The sequence below is a fragment of the Panthera pardus genome, unplaced genomic scaffold (genome assembly GCF_024362965.1).
Source record: "Panthera pardus isolate Hobbes unplaced genomic scaffold, ASM2436296v1 HiC_scaffold_8, whole genome shotgun sequence".
Classification (NCBI taxonomy): Eukaryota; Metazoa; Chordata; class Mammalia; order Carnivora; family Felidae; genus Panthera; species Panthera pardus.
Genome location: NW_026527013.1, coordinates 65,441,745 through 65,463,240, shown reverse-complemented (window position 1 = coordinate 65,463,240; position 21,496 = coordinate 65,441,745). Strand labels below are relative to the sequence as shown.

The window sequence follows — 21,496 nt, the reverse complement described above, 5'->3', positions numbered from 1 at the left end:
TTGTCCTGGGCTAGCATATTTTAGATTCTTTAAAAGGTTTGGTTTTGGGGCGCTGGGGTGGCTCAGTCAGTGAAGCGTCCAACTCTTGATTTTAGCTCAGGTCAGGATCTTAACGGTTTGTGAGATTGAGCCCCAAGTTGGGCTCTGTGCTCACTGCGTGGAGCCTGCTTGGGATTCATTCTCTCTCTCTCTCTCTCTCTCTCTCTCTCTCTCTCTGCCCCTCCCCCAATTGTTAGCCTGCTCTCGCTCTCTTTCTTTCTCTCATAGTGAATAGACATTAAAAAACAACAAAAAAAAGAACTCTAACAGTGAGCCTCTCTTTCTGCCTGACTCCTCAGGGGGGACGGAAGTGACCGTGGTGGCCACTGTATTCTGCTGGGTCTGCTGGTTGGGGGCACATGTGACTGACAGCCAGGTGACACCCCAGCGGCCCATGATGACCCTCCCCCAGGCTGCCCATGGCATCCAGCCTCTCCCTCCCCTCCCCCGCCCCCCACCCCCAGGCATTCCCAAAGGCTGGATGGATAGCTTCTGTGAGCTCTGTGTTTCACCCCATATTGATTCTTAAATGGTTGTTAAGAGAGAAATACTGAGTTGTTCGTAAGATGAGTTAGGGCAGCCTAGGCTTAATCGTGTTCCAGAGCTCAATCGGGCAACTATTACATGGAAGCTAAATGTGAGTGCAGGATGCATTCTAGAACCTTCCTGAAGCCCCGGACTCGTGAGCCCTAGTGTGACTTGTACCTTTTCTGAGAAGGCGGATACTGTGAGGTCTCAGTAAATACTCAAGTGGCTGGCTCTCTTCGGGCAGCCGTCTGTTGGTTTTGTGCTTGCCGAGTTCTGCTTCCTCAGTTTACAGATGTGGCCTCCGGACAAGGGACGAGGGAACAAGGCTGTGTGCGTACCTCTCCCTCCCGGGGTCTGGATTTTCCCACTCCTCCCACGTAGCTGCCTGCCCTCTGAACCCTAAGCAAGAGCTCTGCCTGCTGACTCTGGCGTTCTCCTTTGTGATAGATTACTTATTGATTACACGGCAGTCATGAATTACTAATTCAGCCCTGTTGTCCTTCTGATATCTGGCCGCGGGATTAATATTTGACCGTGCACAGGCCAAGCGCTGGCAGCGTCTCCTGCCTTCCTGCACGGGCCCTGGGGACGCGAGGCCCCGCTCCCAAGTTTCTGGTCGGGATTTCGGTCCGTGTCCGCTCTGCTCAGACAGCTCTCGGTGTTCTCAGTTCCAGCAGCGAAACCGCATTCCTGCTGTTTCAGAAGCATCCGATGCTCTCCCATCAGTCCGTGTGTCCATCCTGCTCAGGGCCCAGTGTGATCCATCTAAAGCCTGCTGTGTATAATCACCCCGTCCAGGCCTTCCCCAGACCCCTCTCCCTGGCACCATTGCCTGCAAGGTACAGAACGCGGTGGGGGATGTCTGTGACCTTTCTTTCTGCTTCTACCTAAATCTTCCCAAAAGTGCTCTCCTCCCCACCCTCCGCTTGCAACCACAGGGTTCCCGCGTTCTCTGCCCCTTTGGCCTGCGTGCCTTCCTTTTTTCTCGCTGTCTTGCTTTGCTCCGTTTCTTGTGCCCTTTTGCCTAATGAGATGGAGAAGCTGAAGCAAAGGGACCCGAGATGTTTACACGAGGACTGGACAGGCAGGGAGGGCAGATCCCAGAAAGGTCCGTGAGCTCATGCAATGAGCGCACACCTGGTGAGGCCAGCCTGGTAGCTGCAGGAAGTGTTTTCAGGTCGAAGGTCCGCCTCTTGGCACCGGCGTGCCCCTGGGCAAGGTCCTTGCTTCCCCCGGGGTCTGTTCCTCAGCCGTGGGACCGGGTGGCAGTCACGGCGTCTGTGATGGCACAGGCAATAGATGAGATGGATCTGTGCCCGGCTCTGCCGTAGGGCGGGGTGATGACCAGCCTCCTGCCCTCACCCACCCCCGCGGACCCCGGGTTGGGTTGTAGAGGCTGAGAAACAGAAAGCCGGGCCTGGTGCCGCGGGCGGGGGGCCCGTAGGTGGTGGGCTGGGGTGGCGGGTTCACAGGGGCCTTCCTGTCGGGGGAGCTTGTGGTCCCGGCTTGGCGAGGGTGTTGCTGTCTTGGGCCCTCAGCCCCTCAGGCTGAGCAGGTGTCGCTTATGGGACCAAGTGGGCCTGTGAGTTAGGGGGACTCGCGGAGTGCCCCAGTGGGCGAGCGCCTTCACACGTGCCACGTTCGAAGTGACCGAGCGGAAAAAGCAGAGAAGGGGGGCTGTGCTGTCAGTTTCCAGCGGGTTACAAACAGGAGAAGCTAACTCGGTAGCCCCAGCCCGCGATGACCGGGGATGCAGGATGCTTTATGGAGCTTGCGGCCGGAGTACGGCCGGGCCGTATCAGGAACGTGCACTGAGTCACGCTGGGCTGCTCGGAGCCTGGCCTGTATCCCCAGGTTTCTGTCTCTGCCTCCCGCCCTGGGCGCTCCCACATCTCTGGGCGTGCTGGGTTATCCCCTCATCGTGTGCAGTCAGGGTTCTTCAGAGAAACAGAACCATTAACATGTGCATTTATACGTGTATGGGGAGGGGGGTGCAGGTTAAGGAGTTGGCTCCCACGATTGTGTAGTTGGACGTGCAGAATCTGCGGGGTCAACCGGGAGGCTGGGGGCCCGGAGAGGAGTTGCAGTTCGAGTCCGGAGGCAGAATTCTTCCCTCCTTGGGGGACTATGGTCTTTTTCTCTTCAGGACCTTCACCTGATTGGATGAGGCCCACCCACATTATGGAGGGCAATCTGCTTTGCTCAGAGGCTACTGACTTAAATGGTAATCTCATCTAAAAAATACCTGCACGGAAACATCTAGAATCAAGTGTGACCAAATACCGGCAACCGAGCCAAGTTGACACGAAGAATTTCCCATCAAAGTCTCTTTGTGTGCCTCTGCTATTTTCTGACCTTCTGTCTGGCATTCCCTGTGCTTCTCTTTCTCTGCGTCTGCTTCGGGCCTTCTGTGAGGACAGGCTTCCTCAGGCTCCCAGGCCAGTCGAGGGCACCTGGAGGTCTGCAGGTGCATGATTGATCCGCAGCCACCCGTGAGCCCGTCTGCGTGGCTTGGGCCCTCCTGGAGCTCTTAGCTGGCCCAGGCTGCTGTCTGTGCTGGGTGCTGTTCTGTTCCTGTGTCTCTCTTTTACTGCTAGAATTTCAGGGAAGGGAGAAGGCCTGACTTGCCTAAGTAGAGCACCTGTGGTCTGGCCACCTGAGGCTGCGCAGCTGTGACTGCGTGTGGCCCGTCCACCCCAAAGGGGGTGTGAGCTAGGCAGGTGCTCCGAAGGGTGTGTGCAGCCACTGGGAATGCGGCTGGACCGTAGTTACCAAGTAGCTTCTGGAATGTCAGCAAACATCAGTAGATGGAACACGTACGATTCCTTACGGGATGTATATCCTCAGTTATGCTCCTCTGCCTTCACCTAATAGTTTAAAATATTGTGAGTTTTGAAACCTAAGCCCTAAGATGCCCGTGTGGCCGTGGCCCCTCACTGCTGCTAAAGTTTTGTCTTGTTCTGTTCTGTTTTTTTTTTTTTTTCCCCCGCTTTTGCCTTTAACGCCCAGAGGATGACGTAGACCTGGAAGCCCTGGTGAACGATGTGAGCGCGTCCCTGGAGAGTCTGTACCCGGCCTGTAGCATGCAGTCAGAGACGGTGCCCCTGCTCCAGAATGGCCAGCACGCCCGCAGCCAGCCGCCACCCTCAGGAACAAGGTCCCTCCAGCCGCAGGCGTCCCCGCGACTGCAGGTGCAGCGCTCACAGCCTGTGCACATCCTCGCTGTCAGGTGGGCCCCGGGGCCTGGAGGGCCTCGTCTCCGAGAGCAAGGGAGGGCCGTCGCACGGACATGATAGCGCCCCCTGCTGCGTAGACACGTTCCTTGTCTCTGTGCAGCCTGGGCTCAGAGTGGGGTGGGGTGGGGGAACCTGGGGCAGTGGTGTCCCCTGGGGCTGTCAGACATGTGCTACCTCAGACCCGTGGACGCATTCCATTTGTATTCCTGGAAATACCAGGGCTGGGGGGAGGGGCTCGTGGGAAGCGGGGTGGGGGGTTGGGCTTCCTTGGAGGCGGCAGATCTTGGATTTGGGTGTTGAAGGGTGAGTGGGAGTCGGTGGGCGGCGGGCGGGGAGAAGAGATTTCGTGAGCAGAAGAGAGGTTTCTCGTTGTCCTAAGGGGTAAAACTTCCTCCCTTTTTGTATGGCCGCACGACACGGCATTGCGTGTTCTGCGTTTTCCTCACTGAGCCGTCCGTTGATGGCCAACGTGGACAGCACGCTAAGTGAATGAGCCTGTCACAGAAGGACGGTGCCACACGGTTGCACTCACGTGTCGCCTCTAAGGTGGCCGAACTTCTAGATGCAGAGGGTAGGAGTGCTGGATGCCAGGGCCACGGGGAGGGAATCAGGAGATACGGGACTGAGCGTTCAGAGTGTTGGTTTTACAAGACGAGTCAGTCCTAGGACGTCCTGCGGCACGGAGCCCACGCGTGACGGTGCTGCTGTGCAAGGAGGGAAGAGCTTCCGCAGTAGCGATAAAGGCGGAGGGAGCGGTTGCAGGCTGTGGGTGATGACAAGCCGGACGGGCGACAGATCGCGTGTGTACTTACGACACACCCAGTCGTTCACGTTAAACACGTACAGCGTTTTGCGTGTCTGTCACGCCTCCACGGGGTGCTTTGCACACAAGATGATCCCGACAGGTGCGGGCCAGATCCCGAAGGCGTCTCTGAGCCCTTCAAGGGGAGAGACGGGGAAAGGATTTGAACAGGCCAGCGAGGAGATGGGGTTGCGGTTCTGGCAGATAATTCTGGCAGCCTGGTGTCGGGGTGGTGGGCTAGACCACGGCTGATTTGGAGGCCGTTTCGAGGACCAGCCTAGAGACGGTGGTGTCCTGACCCCGATGAAGAGGGGGATGGATGGGAGTTGTCACACCCGGATTTGGGCGGGGGAGGGGCAGAGCACTGAGGGTGTCTCTACCCCATCTCCGGGGCCCGGGAGGTGGGTGGACTGGTGTGGCCGCCGCCCGGTCGCTGTTGGCTCTGGAGGTTTTCAGGTGACAGTGGAGGGATGGGAGCGGGCGAGGGACCAAGGCCAGCCTCCCTGCCTCCCTGCACTTTCTAGTGCAAGGCTGTGCGGGGCCCTCCATCTTGGGCCCCGGTCAGGCTGGGGTTCTTCGGGCTGGTGGTTCCTCAGCACTGCATCTCCTGGGGATCTCGCTTCCTTTCCTTGGGATGGGGATAGGGCAAGGTGGTCCTCTCTGCTTTCAGAAACTTCTGTGAGGCTCTTTCTAGTCTGACATCCCAGGTCTTCTGCAGCTGGGTAGCCCTCTTGCCAAGGTAGCCTGTTGTGTCTTGGGGAGCTCAGAGCTATCTGCGGGGGGGTGGGTGTAGCAGCTCTGCGGCTGCGGTTGGCCGCCTCTCGGCTTCCTGCCTTTCCTCCCCTCCGTCGTCCCGGTGTTTATACCTGCCTGTGCTTTCTTGAGCATCAGTCCTGTTCTCTTGGCCCTGTGGAGCTCAGTCTGGAGGGAGACTTTTCTCCATGTGGCTGGGGTCTGGGGTCTCTCAGTCACCCATGGGTGGGAGGCCCCTGGGAAGACGAGGTTGCAGCCCCAACAGTGACGGTGCCCAGAGCTGAGTCAGGGCAGAGGATGGCACAGGCAGACCTGGGCCTGTTGGTTGCCCGGGGCCCTTGAGCTAAAGTTTGGGCCGAACTCAGCCCTGTGCCCTGGGGTTGCCTGTGTTAGGTCCCACGGGGGTGCACGGGGCAGGCGTGCGCCACAGGGCATCTTACTTTTGGATGTGTTTAAAAAATGCGGTGACCAATATGGGATACCCAAAGATTTCTTTTGTAAGTGAGGCTTTATGTTGAGCACTTCCTGTGTATGGTCTCTCTTGAGTCCTCACTTATTAGCTGATACAGTGGCCACCACAACCCTACGAGGCAGGTGATGTCATGGGCCTCATTGCCCAGGTGAGGAAACTGAGGCACTGGGGGACGTGACACGCCCACACCTGGTGAGTAGGGAGTCCGGATGCAAACCCAGGTGGAGGGGTCCTGACCGGCTCAGAACCCACTGGGTATGGTGCTGTGTCTGAGACCCGCAGATTGGGGTGTGGGGCACAGACAGAGGCAGGTGCAGAGCAGACACTGGGGAAGGAGAAGTGGGCTTCCTGGAAGAGGCTGTGGCTGGGCCGGCTGATCCTGAGGGAGCGGACAGCAGGGAAAGCAGGGAGTGCGTTCTAGCCCAGGCAGGCGGCGGAGCCCAGGCCCGGCCGTTCTCGTCCCCGACCCCCAACATCCCTGCATCTTCGCCCCCTTTCCGCGTCTCGCTCCGTAACTGGGCAGGGATGCAGCCTCTGGAGCGGGGACGTTCTCCGGCCTCATGTAGTGTCCCTCGTTTTGCCGTGGCCAATGCTTGCGCGCTGCTGGGAAGCCAACGTGGGACTTTTCTCGTCCTTTTAATTTTTAAGAATAACGTATTGACGTGAAATTCACATCACATAAAATTAATCACTTCAAGTGTCCAATTCAGGAACACCTGAGTGGCTCAGTCGGTTAAGCGTCCGACCCTTGATTTCAGCTCAGGTCATGATCTCACAGATCGTGAGTTCGAGCCCCGCATCGGGCTCTGTGCTGACCGCAAAGAGCCTGCTTGGGATTCTCTCTCTCTCTCTCTCTCTCTCTCTCTCTCTGTCTCTCTCTCTCTCTCTCTCTGTCTCTCTCTCTCTCCCCCCTTCTCCCCCCCCACTTGTACTCTCTCTCAAAAATAAATAAACATTAAAAAATTAAAGTGTACAATTCAGGCGCATTTAGTAGACTCCCCAGCATTGAGCTGCCACCACCTCTACCTAGTTCTGGAATGTTCTCCCTGCACAAGAGGAAACCCATACCCATTAAACAGTGTCTCCACACCCCTTCCCACAGCCCCTGGCAACCACCAGTTTGCATCCATTCTGTTGCTACGGATTCACCTGTTCTGGCTGCTTCATCAAAAGGGAATCCTACAGGGTGTGACCCCCTTGTGTGTCCAGCCTTGCTGACTTAGCATGATGTCTGTTTTTGTTTTGTTTTGTTTTTTAATAAAGACGAATTTTTGAAAGATCAGTTTTAGGTTCATAGCAAAATTGAGAGAAATTTCTAAATGTCTCCCATGTACCCCCTTGCCCACACATGCACAGCCTCCTGCATTACCCATATTCCCCACCAGGTGGTACCTTTGTCACAGTTGGTGAGCCTGCGTGGACACGTCAGCCAAAGTCCGTGGTTTACCTGAGGGTTCGCTCTTGGTGTTGGACATTGTATGGTTTGGACAAATGTATAATGTATAATGGTACAGTACCATACACTGCCCTAAAAAACACAGCTTTCATTCATTCATTTTGAGAGAAAGAGAGGGTAAAAGTGAGCGAAGGGCAGAGAGAGAGAGAGAGAGAGAGAGAGAGAATCCCATGAGGGGCAGAGAGAAGAGAGGCTCACCTGAACTGGGGCTCGAACTCACGAACTGTGAGATCATGACCTAAGCTGAAGTCAGAGCTTAACCGACTGAGCCACCCAGGTGCCCCCCGAACACACCGCTTTTAAAGGTTTTCAGAACAACCCTGTTCAGAGAAGTTTCTGGGAGCTTTAGAGCATCAGAACATTGGCATCTTGTATATGAGTCGGAACAGACTTTTATCCTTGTGCTTCAGGAGAGTCCCCGGTCAGTGGTCGTCGGGGCTCTCCTCCTCCTCTCTTGCTCCGTAGGACAAGGGACAGTGAGAGAGCCAGGCACTTGACCGTGACAGAGGCTGGTGTGGGAAGAGTGGGATTCACTGACAACGCACATCTGCTTTCTGGGACGTTATGGGGGCGCCTCAGAGGGGCTGTGGCACCCCCCGGCACTGACCCCATTCCCGCCCCAGGAGCGTGCACGCCGTAGATGGGTGCATCCTGGTCCCCGTGGAAAGGCTGGGCGGGCCCCTCCCGCATCAGGATCGCTTGGTAAACAGAGAACCTGTAAAGTGATCGCTGCAGTTCTCTAGTGGCAAAACTCCCAAGAAAGCGAATGGATCGTTAATTTCGTCGCACTGTAAAAGGAGTCCAAAAAATTCTTGGAAGACTCCGCCTACAAGGGCTTCTCGAGGCTTATGTCACGGAGGACCAGGGATACTGAGCGGCAGCAGGGCTCACGCCACCGCTCAGGTGGGCGTCTGGACAGTGTTGCCCTCCGGAGGACAGGGGCTCCGCTCCCGGGGAAGTCCTGGCAGTGTGGACAGGAAGCCCCCCGCAGGACCGCGGGAAAGCCTCAGCAGTGTGGATAGGAAGCCACCGGTAGGACCCCGGGGGAGCCCCGGCAGTGTGGACGGGAGGACCCCAGGGGAGCCCCGGCAGTGTGGACAGGAAGCCCCCCGCAGGACCGCGGGAAAGCCTCAGCAGTGTGGATAGGAAGCCACCGGTAGGACCCCAGGGGAGCCCCGGCAGTGTGGACGGGAGGACCCTGGGGGAGCCCCGGCAGTGTGGACAGGAAGCCCCCCGCAGGACCGCGGGAAAGCCTCAGCAGTGTGGATAGGAAGCCACCGGTAGGACCCCGGGGGAGCCCCGGCAGTGTGGACGGGAGGACCCCGGGGAAGCCTCGGCAGTGTGGACAGGAAGCCCCCCACAGGACAGCGGGAAAGCCTCAGCAGTGTGGATAGGAAGCCACCGGTAGGACCCCGGGGGAGCCCCGGCAGTGTGGACGGGAGGACCCCGGGAGAGCCCCGGCAGTGTGGACAGGAAGCCACCGGCAGGACCCCGGGAAGCCCCGGCAGTATGGATGGGAGGACCCCAGGGAAGCCCTGGCAGTGTGGACAGGAAGCCCCGGCAGTGTGGACAGGAAGCCCCCGCAGGACCCCGGGAAAGGAAACAGAGGGGGCACTTTGCAGCTGTTTATCCTTCGACTTTGAACTTTATTCTTCTGGTTTCATAACTGCATCTGATTCGTCACCCTGTGTGTGTTTGGCTTTGCCGTATGACGAGTGGGTTTTGCGTTCTTGGGAGGAAATGCCAACAAGTAGGCCGCCTGGTCCTCGCTCCACAGTGGCTGTGACGGAAAGACAGGCTTCCGTGTCCTGGGGAGGACGGCTGCTCGCGGCCTTTATTTCCGATTCGGTGCCAACAGCCTTTTTTGTGTAACCAAGCACTCATCCCACAGCCCAGACGAGGACACGGGGGAGCCTCTTCTCATGTTTTCACGTGTCTGGACGAGTGCTGGCTTCAGGGCCATCGAACGTAGCTGTTCTCGTGAAAGCGCTCTTACTCGCAGAACGTCTTCACACTTCAGTGTTCAGGGAACAGAATCCATGAGTTGCTTGGAGAAGATGTCTAGGATGTGTCATGCACAGAGCGTGGTTTTTGTTTTGTTTTTTTAAAGTTTATTTATTTTAAGAGAGACAGAGTGTTAGTGGGGGAGGGGCAGACAGACAGGGACAGGGGATCCGAAGCGGGTTCTGTGCTGACAACAGCGATCCCGACACGGGGCTCGAACTCACAGAGCGTGAGACCATGACCTGAGCCGAGGTTGGATGCTTGGCGAACTGAGCCCCGCAGGCGCCCCTTGGAGCATTAAATGTCCTCCCCAGCTGTTTAATGGGTGAGGGAATCTGTACCCTTTGAGTCTGAGAATGGGGGAAAAAAGAGAAAGCAAAACTCTTGGTTGTGGTACAATGCACGCAGCCGTTTTTAAGTGCGCCATCTCATGACGGTGCCTATGCTTCCGTTGTATCTCTAGAACTTGCTCATCCTGCAGAAGCGACGCTCTGTCCCCGTGAAACCGTGACTCCCCGTTCCCCTCCCACCAGTCGCTGGCATTTTCCATTGTACTAGCTAGGGGCCTGGAGACCCTAGGTACCTCACAGAAGTAGGATTGTACAAGATCCGCCCTTTTGTGACTGGCTGATTTCACCCAGCACAGTGTCCTCAGGGTTCATCCTGGTTGTCACCGTGCGTCAGAATTCCCTTCCTCGGTTGGGCTCAGTAGTGTCCCCTCATGTGGATAGACCATGTTTTGTTTATCCATTCCCGCATTGGTGGACCCCCCAGGGGACTGATGTGACCAGTCCCGCTGGGAACACAGGAGTGAGTCCATCTTTAGTTTCCTTGGGGACACCCCCGGACGTGGGACTGCTGGGTCGTGTCGGGGGATGGCAGCTTTTAATGAGCGGTTGTGTCTCTCCTCCCAGACGCCTGCAGGAAGAGGGTGAACAGTTCAGAACCTCGTCTCTGCCGGCCATCCCTAACCCTTTCCCCGAGCTCTGCGGCCCCGGAAGCCCCCCGCTGCTGACGAGGGGCTCCTTACCTCCCAGCCAGGCGGCTGCAAAACAGGTGAGCGTGCGGTCCCGGGTTCGAGTGGCAGGCCACCAGGCTGTGGGATGAGGACAGATGTGCTGGCTCATTGTTTTCAGAAGGGAGGGTAGGGTAATTGTGGGATCTTTTCATTCTTTTCCTCTTGCTACTATATTTTTGCCTTATAAAGCTTTCTGATTCATTGGCCCGAGTTCCATTTGTTAAGTCAGAGATGTATCTACGTGTTTCGGAAGGAGCCTCATAAAAGTGACTAAGAAAACAACTTGGTGCTAAAAAACAAGTTTTATTTCGTTCCCTGAAAAGAATTCCCCTGCCACATCACCTTCACTGGCCAGGAACTCTGGATAAGTGAGGCGTTCCTCAGGTACCTGAACTTGAGCGTAGTTGAAGGCTTTCCGTATTATATTCCTGATCTGGAATATGATCTGTGCAAGGCAGAAAAACTTTGACCCAGGAGATGACAGCCACCTGTTTAAACTAACAGGTTTCTGCCTTAAAAGTAGCACCGTGAGCTGGATATCATATAGCCATTGTCCTCTGAGAGGAAGCTTCAATAACTTACCCAGCGTTGCATCGTCAGTGGTCAGCTTGTCAGAGAAACAGGCTGGTGGCTCCGCCCGTCCAGGTTGGCATGGCCTGGGCCGCAATGGGTTGCAGGCCTGGGAGGGAGACCCAGTGATGCTATACTGTGTGTGTGTGTTGGGGGGGACGTAAATATCATGATGACAGTAACCTCTAACGTTCACGGAGTGATCCCTGTATGCCAGCTGTTGTTCTAAGTAGTTTCCATGTTTATTTGTTCGCTTACTCCTCAGAACACCCCTAAGAGTCAGGTACAAATGTTCTCCGTTTTCAGTTGGAAACTAAAACCCAGCTGTAATTGTTGGGGCTGGGCGGGACCCCAGTGTGTGTGGTGGGGCTGGGCATGAACCCCCAGTGTGAGCAGTGAGGCTGGCTTGGAGCTGACGTCAGGATCCAGAACTTCTGATTTCAGCCATTATGCCAAGTGTCTCCTGGGATCTTGATAATCTTTCTTTGCACCAAGTGTATTCCAGAAGTTTCTTTGCCTCCTAGAATCACGCTCTTTCATTCTGTCTGCACTGTCCTACCTTTGCTGCCCTCAAGCGTGATAGCCACCCCACTCGCCCCCCACCCCCCGTGCTCTGCACACCCACCCACCCCGTGCCACCACCACGCAAGGCCTGCCCTCTCAGGTCTCAGGCTCCCTCGCCAGCTCCTGAGTCCTGACCTCATGCCTCCAGGGTGGGCTGCGGGGTCCCGCCATCAACACTCAGGAGGTGAGGTAAGTGTCCTTGTCCCAGAGTCAGCGCTGGCTGGCTGGCGGGGCTGCGGCTCCTCGTCACATGCCTCCAGGACATCTGGGACGTCTGCCCCACCGGTGACCTTCTGCTTCAAATAAGGGTCTAGACAGGCTGTCTGTGGATTGGTCACCCAGCTTGTTTACAGCGTCACCCGTCCTAAAATAAGACCGGGAAAATTTTTTCTGGCTCCCGCCGCGTTGGCAAGAAAGCAGGCCTCCACCCCCACGGGCTGTCCAATTCTCAGTAGAATCCGGAAACTCGGAAATTTTGCCTGCTGTTTTTCTCGGGATCAGAGTGTCTGCACTGGTGTCTGTGTCTCTGTCGCCCGGTTCCCTCCGGCTGGCTGGCCCAGCAGACACGGGAAGGATGCTTCACACTCTGCTGTACTGGTGGGAAGTCCACGCTCCTCGTGTTGGAACCGGCCCAGGGGGACGCCGCCCATCCCCCCCCAGGTTCTGACCTTCGCTCTCGGAGCCCCGTGGCGTGGGCACCGACACCGCGGTCACCCCGAAGGCTAGAGATGCCGCACACACAGCCTCTCGGTCCCAGACGGTGAGGGCGTCGCTGCCTACGGTCAAAGTCAAAGGCGTTTGGGCCCCTTCTCCCCACTTGCCTCGAGGGGAAGGGATGCTTGGTGATCCAGCTCCTTTCACACGAAGTCAGAGGGAGCAGCTGGATCCTGTCCAGCCGGGCTCTTCCGAAGTCCTTATAAACAGGAGGCCCCATCACATCGCCTCGTTGGCTGAGCACGGCATGGCCAGCGTGGGAAAAGAAGAGAGCCGATTGCCCCTTCGGGACAGCGAGGCAGTCCGAAGCAGCCTCTACCTGTCCCCGAGTCAGAGGTTTGAACAGCCGTGCGGAAGGGAAACCCATCCTGCCCGAGGTACTGTGGCTACGCTGTTCCACACTGTTCTTCCAACATCCCGGCAGCCTGCCTTCACCTTCCTTTTCCAGCGACCCTTGCCAGATGCTCAGGGGCAGGAGCGTCAGGTGCATTGTCCCTGCACCCAGCTCCGGAGAGCGAGTGCCGTGATGTGGGCTGGTTGCCGTCTGCTGCACAGGCATCCCGCCCACCGTGGTGCGGGGGGCGCCCACCTGGTGCGCAAGACCCCTGCCTGGCGGGACAGCCCCTGTGGCTGCATGCAGGACCCCGGGACAGACAGCTGGGGGGCGGTAGGCACGCTGATGTGGTCGCAGGCTCCTGGGGGTGTCGTTCTGTCGCCTGCCCGGTGGGGTTCCTCCGGAGACATGCGAGCTGCAGGCTGGTTACCCCGCGGGGGTGGGGGAGGCAGCCGGGTTCTCCACTCAGAGGAGGGCACAGAGAATTCAGCCAGGGGCTGTCCCCGGGGTAGAGGAGCCTTTAGCCACAACACTCTGGGGGCATTTCTGACCCCTCCCGTGCTCGAACTTCAGCTGTCACCTTTGAACCCTGCTGCGTCCAGACCCTGAAGCTGGAAAGCCCTCGGGGAGCTTAGTGTCATATCATCAGGTGAAGGTGATGGAGTAGGTGGCAGTGATGAACCAGAGGAAGTCATTACTCTGCCAGGAAGGATCGGGAACTCTCAGCAGCATCCCGGGGGTGCAGACGCCCCTGGTCAGGCCGTGGAGGTCCTCCCACGCTGACCCTGTCAGGGTCTGTGTCTTCCCTGTGGCCGGTCCTTGCCTGAGCCGGCCCACGTCTGCACAGTTGGGGCGATGTTGTGGACTCCGTGTTTATGGCACCCCCCCCCCCCAGTCCACGTTGCAGCCCTGCCCCCACCAGGATAGCACGGGGGGAGGGGAGCGCCTTCGGGAGATAGGCCGGTTTAGATGAGGGTGTGGACTGGGGCCCCCACGGTGGGACCAGTGCCCTTATGGGACAAGCAAGCAGTGCACGACTTCTGTCTGCTGCAGGTGGTAGGGAGAAGGTGGCCGTCTAGGGGCCAGGAAAGGGCTCCCAGCAGAACCCCACCCTGCCTGGTCTCAGACTCTTGGGAACTGTGAGGAGTCTGTGCTGTGCGAACCCATGGCTGGAGCCAGTGGAGACTGGAGAGTCCTGGAGTTTCTCGTGAGCGTCCTGGCACCCCCACCCCCTCTGCCTTTAAGAAGCCTTAAAACCGTGTAGATGAGACTTCACTGTGTGGGGACCAGCCCCTGACAGTTGCTGTTCCTTCCTGCCAGTTCTGCTTCCCGGCCTAGATCTGGGGTCCTGACAGGCTGTCCGCCACCCCCATGTTGGCCCCCTGGCTTTCACCATAAAGGGGCGGAGGACCCACCGCTGCCCACCCGCCCGCCGTGCACCACTGCCCACAGAAGCAGCACAGGACAGGTGACCTCAGCCCCACCCCGGCTCCATACCCGCACCTGCCTCCACCTGCTCCCAGACCTGACCCGTGTGAGCTGCTCACCGTCGAGTCAGCAGCCTGGCCGATGTTGGGAGTCACTGGGAATGTCTCCTGCATCTGGAGCCCGTGAGCCCAGTGCACCTCCGAACCCCAGTGACAGTGACGTCTGCGCCTCCTGTGTGGGTCCTCCCAGGCTAGTGCGTGCTCTAGGGATCATCTTAAGACGCCCGCTTGTCAGGTTTTCTGCTTGTTTGATTGCGTTACGTGAATTTTAAAGCAGTGACATTTGGTTTCTTTGTTAATATCTTAAACCAGAGTCTAGTGATTTTCATTTAGCTTTATGGCTTCACCAGTAAGGAGGCGTATTTGTTCATGGACGTATTTGTTCATGGACGGTAAAATGAAATCATGAAGTGTGGTTCGTGTTGGAAGAAATAACCCTTTACTCCATGAGAGTCTAGTACCCGTGGCTGTGGTTTTACGTGGAGTCTTTCCAGTTTATTATAGAGATGAGTGAATCTTGTTTGAAGGTACGGCTTCTGTGAAGGACATCATTCTGTCGTTTTGGTGACAACAAATAATTTATCTGAATGACTTAATTAAGCTGTTTAGTAACGTCTCATCCAACATTTACCAGAGTTGCAGAGGCCGAAGAAAATCTTTGAGTGATAACATTCTGTCCCCTAGAGGGTCGTGAAACTTGGTCAATATCCAGAAAGTGACATTTTGCAGTAAAAAATCAACAAGGGCATTTTTAACTGCTTGGTGACTCATTTGGAAAAGACAGGCCGTTGTGTGGAGAAGGGCGATTGTTACAGCAAATATCATGAGCCGTGAGACTGAGCCTTACGCCTGAATCGCATCCTACGGTCTAGACGGTGTCTCCAGGCTTCTTTGACGACATTCTCTTTGCTCTCGGTGCCCTGTGGACCGAGAGAACATTGGTCCTTCTTTGTGTCTTGATAAGTCAAGTGCATCAGACCCACTGCAGTCTTCTCCCCGAGCCATGCCTGTTTTGTGTCTGTCCGTAGCTTGGTGCAGCGTGCGTTTATCTGACAGCAACTCTTGAGTGCCTGCTGCGTGCCTGGCTCAGTGCCAGTGACGAGGGTCCAACAGAGGGTGCAGTGCCCGCCCTGTGCCCCGCAGAGGCCAAGGGCATCTCCTTGAGCTTCAGCCAGAGCCCAGGAACCAGAGAGAGGCACAGTGCCCTTGGCCTGATGGGAGATGGCTCGTCTTCCTGGCCAGGCCATCTGAGTTGAGGATGTGACCATCAATGTGCCTGGAGCCAGCCTGCAGGTGCAGGGGCTGGAGGGGAGCCTGGCCCAGGTCCCAGGTGATCAGAGGTGAACCCCTCCCTTCAAGGGACACTGGCAGGTGTGTTCGCGCTCCCTGCCGCAGCCTCAGCCCCAGCCCCAGCCCGCAGCCACCGCCTGTCTCCATTGCACTAGAACGTCGTGGGAGAGAGGTTAGTGCAGACACTGCTGTCCTCCTGGGGTGCTGGGTGAGGATCCCCCGGCTCTCATGGGGAAGCCTTGTGCCCTCAGGGACAGCTGACCCTGGCTGTCCAGAGGTCCGGCCCCTTACTGGATTGATGACCCCCGATCCAATTGGAGAGAGACTCAGAAGGATAGGGTGTGGGGCAGAGAAGGCCTGCGTAGGTGAAAATCCTGCTCCAGTTGCAGGGTCAGTGTGACTTCCCCGGGAAAGCGGGTCTCTCGGGACTGTTCCTGAGCAACACTGGTGGGTGTGGGTGTCTCCTGATCGATCTCTCTGGGCGCAGAGGCCAGAGGTCATGCAGGGTGTCGTGCCCCTCGGGAGAGCGCGTTGCCCAGGCACCCCTGCAGGGCCACTGGCTCGAATGGAGGTGCCCTCACCCCTTCCAGGCTGTGTAGGGAGGTGGCTCCTGCCACCAGCCCCAGGGCAGACCCCAGCCCTTCTCTTGGGTCCTCGGTCTCAGAGGCCGGTAGCAAGTAGCTCTGGAAATGAGTGCTTTGTGTGAACTGACAACTGAAAATCTGAGAACCAGGAATGCACACGGATCCTGCAGGGAATCCGTAAAGTGGCGACGGCCGCGTTAGATTCCTTTAGGGATGGAACTCCTTTAAGGGTGTGCCCATAAGAGGGTCACGGGAGAGCCTAAGAAACAGCTTCTCTGCACTCCGGGATGGACCAGGGGGAGGCCTCCAGTGCCTCGGGGGACACTGGACTGGCTGCCACATGTGGGTCCTGAGAGACTCCACCGGGAAGACCTTGTCTGTGTTTTCTGGTGCCTGTCTCATGGTGGTTACCGCACAGTTAATTCTCACACCCCTCGTGTACGCAGAGAGCCTGCTTGGGATCCTCTGTCTCTCTCTCTCTTTCTTTCTCTCTGCCCCTCCTCTGCCCCCCCACCTCAAAAATAAAGAGCATACAAAAGAAACCTACTTAAAAAGGTTTTGAATAAGAAGTATTGGCAGGTCGGTGCATGTTCCGGAACAGCCCTCATTGCGCCGCGGTTAGAGCAAGACAGGAAGCTCATATTCCACGTAAGCAGGAGCCTCTGCTCGACTGCAGCCATCGGAGAGAACGGCCTCTCCAAGCAGGAGGCTCCGTTCCTTCGTGGAAGCTACCCCTCCTCTGGTGGGCCGGCCCTGGGGTGGGGGCTGTCACGTGCCTGGGACAGAGGAGGCCGCTGGAGAGGCCGCCAGACCCCGCAGCTCTGACACCATCCACGTGGCATCCCTACAGCCGCTGGCATCTGTGGCCCCGGCAAGTCAGGGACTTCATGCTTACGTGCCCCGTCGGGTGCCTTTGGCCTCAAGAAGCAAAGGGCGTGATTGGCTGCCGTTGCAAGGACATTTACTTTGTTGTAACAGCAGGTCTAGGGGTGGGGGGCCAGCTGCCAAGGCCAACCCTGTGTCCTGTGTCCAGGAAATTGTGTCCTCCTCTGCAGCCGTGGCTGTGTGTGCACCCAGAAGGCTCTGTTCACGCACTGGTCCGTGCGCCAGGGGCCCCGAATTGTTACGTGGCAGAGGGAGAAACTGAGGCAGCGTGTGGCACGCGCTGCTTCCCAGCCGGACAGAGTGAAGTCGAGCTGTGGGGCGGGGGACACCAGGAAGATCCACGGGCAGGAAGCAGGAGCCATGAGTGAGTGCCTGAGGCAGGTGTACTGAGATGCTGAGAATTGGCGGGGGGAGGGGATGGGGGGGAGGGCAGGAGAGCCACGCCGGGAACGCAGGTTAAGAAAAGAACAGTGATGCTGTTAGAAATGTCTCGGTTTCCGAATTTAAGGCGAGCCTTCACAGCTCGATGGAAACATCTGGACGGCTCTGTCTAGGATGGCCTTCCTCTCAGCCAGTAACGGTTTCCGTGCAGCTGCACGGTGACTTAGGGACAGCAGGCTTCTCCATTTGTTATTCAAACACAATTAATCACATACTTAACCCCGCTTTTGATAGGGCGTGAGTATTGTCTTAGCTCCCACTTGCTCTCCTCCCTCTGCTTACTGTTAAGAATTAATTTTCTGGAACTGAATTAATTGCCTCGCATTGGGGTTTGCACATTACTAATGATCAAAAGCGGGTCTCCCAAGGCTTTAACTACCATTTAATGAATGTGCTGCTTACATTAGCCCGTCTCTGGCCAGAAAAAGCAGCCACCGTGGCCAAGTGCAGCTGACTTCGCGGAATGTGCTGGCGTGGCGATGCCCCGCCATCCGATTCGCCCAGGTGGGCCGGCATCACCCTGGAGCCTAGTAACTTCTCATCAGCCTCATCCAACGCCGCGCCAGCCCTCTTTGTCTTAGCGCCTCCAAAACGGGCCCGTGTCTCCTTTCTGGTGCCTTCGGGGATCAGAGCACGTTGGAGCCAGGGTCTCAGTGACGCATCGCGAGCCAGGTGACCGGTGGCCGCGCAGTGCTGTTTGGACATTTGGGGAAGCCACAGGGTCATATTGGGACAGGAGCCCGGGAGAACAGTGCTCGGGCCCCCAGTGGGGCCGAGCAGTCGCTGCTGTCCAATGATAGTCGCTTTACCGACACGAGGGTCTGTCTGTACGGATCAGGTCTTCCCCATCGCTCGCGGAGACAAAGCCCTGTTGACTCGTTGTCCCTCAGACTGGCTTCCTGCCTTCGCTGCCTGTTTCCTCGTAGCTGCCACCATCATCCCCCACCGGAGCCCTGCCCCTCCCTCGAATGGAGGGACGTCACCCTATTTCTGCCTCTTTGCCCATCCGCCACCAGTCGTCCTATAGGAACATAAACTGCTGGTTTTTAAAATTCCAGGTAACGAACTTTGCTAGTTACCTCTCCGACACACTTCACTCAACAGAAAGATGGTTGATACCCCTTGGGGGCGTCTTGGGGGGCAGCGCAGGGAGCACCGTCTCCCTTTCTGCTGAGAGGCCCCAGTAGGGACGGGCCCAGGTCTCTGAAGCCCAGCGCCACCCCTCACACTCTGGGAAAGCCTGGTGTTTGTCATGGTCCCACGGAGAAGCCGCGACGGGTCATGTCCGAGCAGCGAGCCCGAGCTTCAAGTCCATGGTTTTCCCAGGGAGCCACAGCAGCGCTCCGAACAAACAGGAAATACTAAACCAAAGTGGACGTTTACGTCACCTTTTATTCCTTCCGAGGGCACGTGTGAACTCAGCCACACCAAGCAAGGAGAGCCCACGGGCCACATAGATCCTGTCACGGCCCATTCCTTCTGCCGTGGCACACGATGCCACCATGACCACAGGAGGCCCTGGGAGCAGGGATGTTCCCATTTGGCACCTGTCCGGTGGTCCCGGCTGAGGTGCTGCTCCAGTGGGCTCTGAGGCAGAGAGCCTTCGGGGCATCTAGTGAGACAGAGACGTGTCAACAAGCATGTCACGGCCCCGTGGATTGGCTCCGCCTTCCTTGCGAATTTGTGCAAGAACCAGAAGAACGTGGGCCCGTGAGCAGCCCTGAGTTGTGTTTGCGAGTTTCCGTGGCTGCTGCGACCGTGTCCCTCGCCCGTCAGGAGGCTGTGACGTGTTCTTCCAGGGGATGGGCCCCCCGTCAGTCCTTCTGGGTCGGAGCCCGGAGTCGTGGAGTGGCGGCTGGCTTTCCCGGCTTTCTGCCTCCCCTTGCGCAGTGCGGAGCGGACGGAGAACCTCGCACCTGCTTTGCTCATCCTGTGCTTTCTGGAATCCCTGTTACTGGAATTGCGGGAAAGAACCTGTACGTCTGTTTGGGGGAGGATTGCATTCTGTCACCTTCCTGGAAGTTCACATTTCACATTGGGTTTGGGAGGATCTGAAAAATCCTGTAGGGAAGGAAACCCACTGGCAGGAGGCCGCTTAGAGCTACTCAGATGCTTCCGATCACAGACCCGCTTTGTGCACGACAGGCTGCCCACGGAACCCACTTTGGGAAAGGGTGCCCAATTGTCGAGGGCATTTTTCGGAGTTCTCTGGGCGTAGCACTAGAATCGAGTGTCTCAGAGCCCCCGGAGAGGCAGCCTGAAATCACTCCCAGTGTTTAATGGGACCCGTCATCCCGCGTCTGCATTCAAGCAAGGGACCCGATCAGGCCACTTGTCTCGCTGCGTGTGGTGTTGGGGATGTCCTGTCAGGAAACTCGGTGAAATCCCCACAGCTAAGGTTTCTGTGGGCTATAAGTACCTTGGAAAGTATAAATTCCCTAAATCTGTGAGCCCCCGAACTGATCCTGTGTTATAGCATCGAATACCCCGTGGCATCGGCAGATGGAGAAAACATCACAACGTGAGCGTGTGAACTCCCTGTCTTTCCCTGGAGTTTCCCCCAAATCTAAGAGCAAGAGGTGACCCTCCTTGGCCAGCGAATCTGTTAATTCTTCCTCTTGTGGGACTCTTGCTGGGAACAGGTAAAGCTGGAAAATGAACTTTTGCCCCTGACAGTCCCATCCTACGTGTTGGGAATAAACACCCACCTCCTCCTTGCTTGTGTTTGTCCAGCGGATACAGCCTGTCACGCCCTTGGAACGTGGGCATCGGTGCTTCTGGAATGCCTGTAACCAGTCCCGAGGGCATCTTGTCCCACTGGGCATTCTCCAAATGTGGCCGTAACCTGCAGGTCAGGATAAAGTGTTTTCTGACTTTACAAAGGTGAAAGGCACGTGTCGGACCTCTGCAGTGGCCGTTGGAGCACGAGGTCCAGGCTTTCGTGCTGTGTCCCAAAACTGTGTCCCGCGGCTGGGTGCTGGTTTTCAGCCAGTGCCACCCCACCGGCTCCCAGCCAGGCCCCCACCCCGGGTGCGGCCGCCTCGCGCACCGTCCTGCCCTGCACACGCCTCCTGCAGTCTGGCCTTCTCGTTCCTTCTAGAACTCCACTTCCTCTCTTGGGTCTCCTCCTCTCTTGGGTAGCTCCTTAGAGCACAAGGGAAAGCAGTTTGACAGGTGGCGATGCAAACGAGCAAAGTGTCGCTGGAGGAAACCAAGTTTGCGTGGAGTCCTTCAGGAGAGAGAATCTGGGAACCACCCTCTTGCTCCCTCTGCCGCCGAGGCACATCCCGGCCACTCTGGGAAAGAGGACACACATGTTGGCCCCTTTGGAAAGGCTGCAGGGGCCATCCTCCGCTGGTCCCCAGCGGGAACCCAAATGCTGCTGACAAACGTGGTTTTTTATCTTATCCCAAAATAGCTTCACCATTGTCATCCCGCGGCGGATTCTCCGGATCAAAGTGTCGGTTTCTCGCCCTGTTTGTAGAATCCCAGATTCTACAGGTTGGTTTATACCAGGAATACCCTGAGCAGGTAGAGGTGGGGGTATCGTATGACTTTCTTTGCTTGTGGCTCATGGTAAGTGTGTTCATGCAGCCTGTCTCCTGAGGAGCTGGGAAGGGGACGGGAGGAGATGTCCCTGTCCACAGGGGTGGGGACAGGCCACAGACGAAGTGACAGCCGTGCCCACGGAGGTGGGATCAGCATCCGTGCTGGAAGAAGCAGCAACCTCAGAATCCCTCTCAGCTCTGACCAGCGACCTTCCACGCAAATCCTATCGTAGCCGTCTAAAAAGCCAACTATTTCCTTCCGCCTGCAGCTTGGTTCAGCGCCTGCCCCTCTGTGTGTGTCTTATCTGGTTTCAGTCAAGGTAGATATGATTTTATATGTGTTTTTGTTGAACATGCGACAAGTGTTTTCCGTGTTTCTTCCCGCTCGTAGTAAAGAACGCTCTTAGAAGCTGACGAATACCGGGCCACACTTTCTTGGCTGTGCCTGGATATTCGCGTGGCTTCTTCCAGTTGTCTGTGCTATGGATAATGCTTTCCAGCGTGACGGTGATGTGGTTTTTGTTTTCTCTTGAGTTCTTTTTCTTAGGGAAGTTCCCAGAAGGTAGATTCCTAGTCTAAGGTCGTGAGTGTTTTATATTATAGCTCTGTATACCTGTTGGGATACCCGTTTGCAAGGGCCTATTTATTATTTATTTATTTATTTATTTATTTATTTATTTATTTATTTATTTAAAAGTTAAAAAGAAAGTTTTTTTTAAATGTGTATTTATTTTTGACAGAGCATGAGCAGCGGAGGGGCAGAGAGAGAGG

The 21,496-nt window shown here is 56.7% G+C and overlaps 1 protein-coding gene across 7 annotated transcripts in view; it reads left to right on the top strand.

Annotated features, from left to right (window-relative positions):
- Positions 1–21,496, top strand: part of GRB10 (growth factor receptor bound protein 10) — a 183,936-nt gene that overhangs the window by 112,580 nt on the left and 49,860 nt on the right. For 5 of the 7 annotated variants that reach the window (XM_053897753.1, XM_053897757.1, XM_053897755.1 and 2 more), the window contains 2 exons: positions 3,577–3,796; positions 10,205–10,346. In XM_053897753.1, coding sequence (XP_053753728.1) covers positions 3,577–3,796; positions 10,205–10,346 — 362 coding nt within the window. Of the gene's footprint in view, positions 1–1,241; positions 1,407–3,576; positions 3,797–10,204; positions 10,347–21,496 lie in introns of those variants that run through there. The other 2 variants (XM_053897758.1, XM_019451031.2) reach the window with 2 other exon arrangements.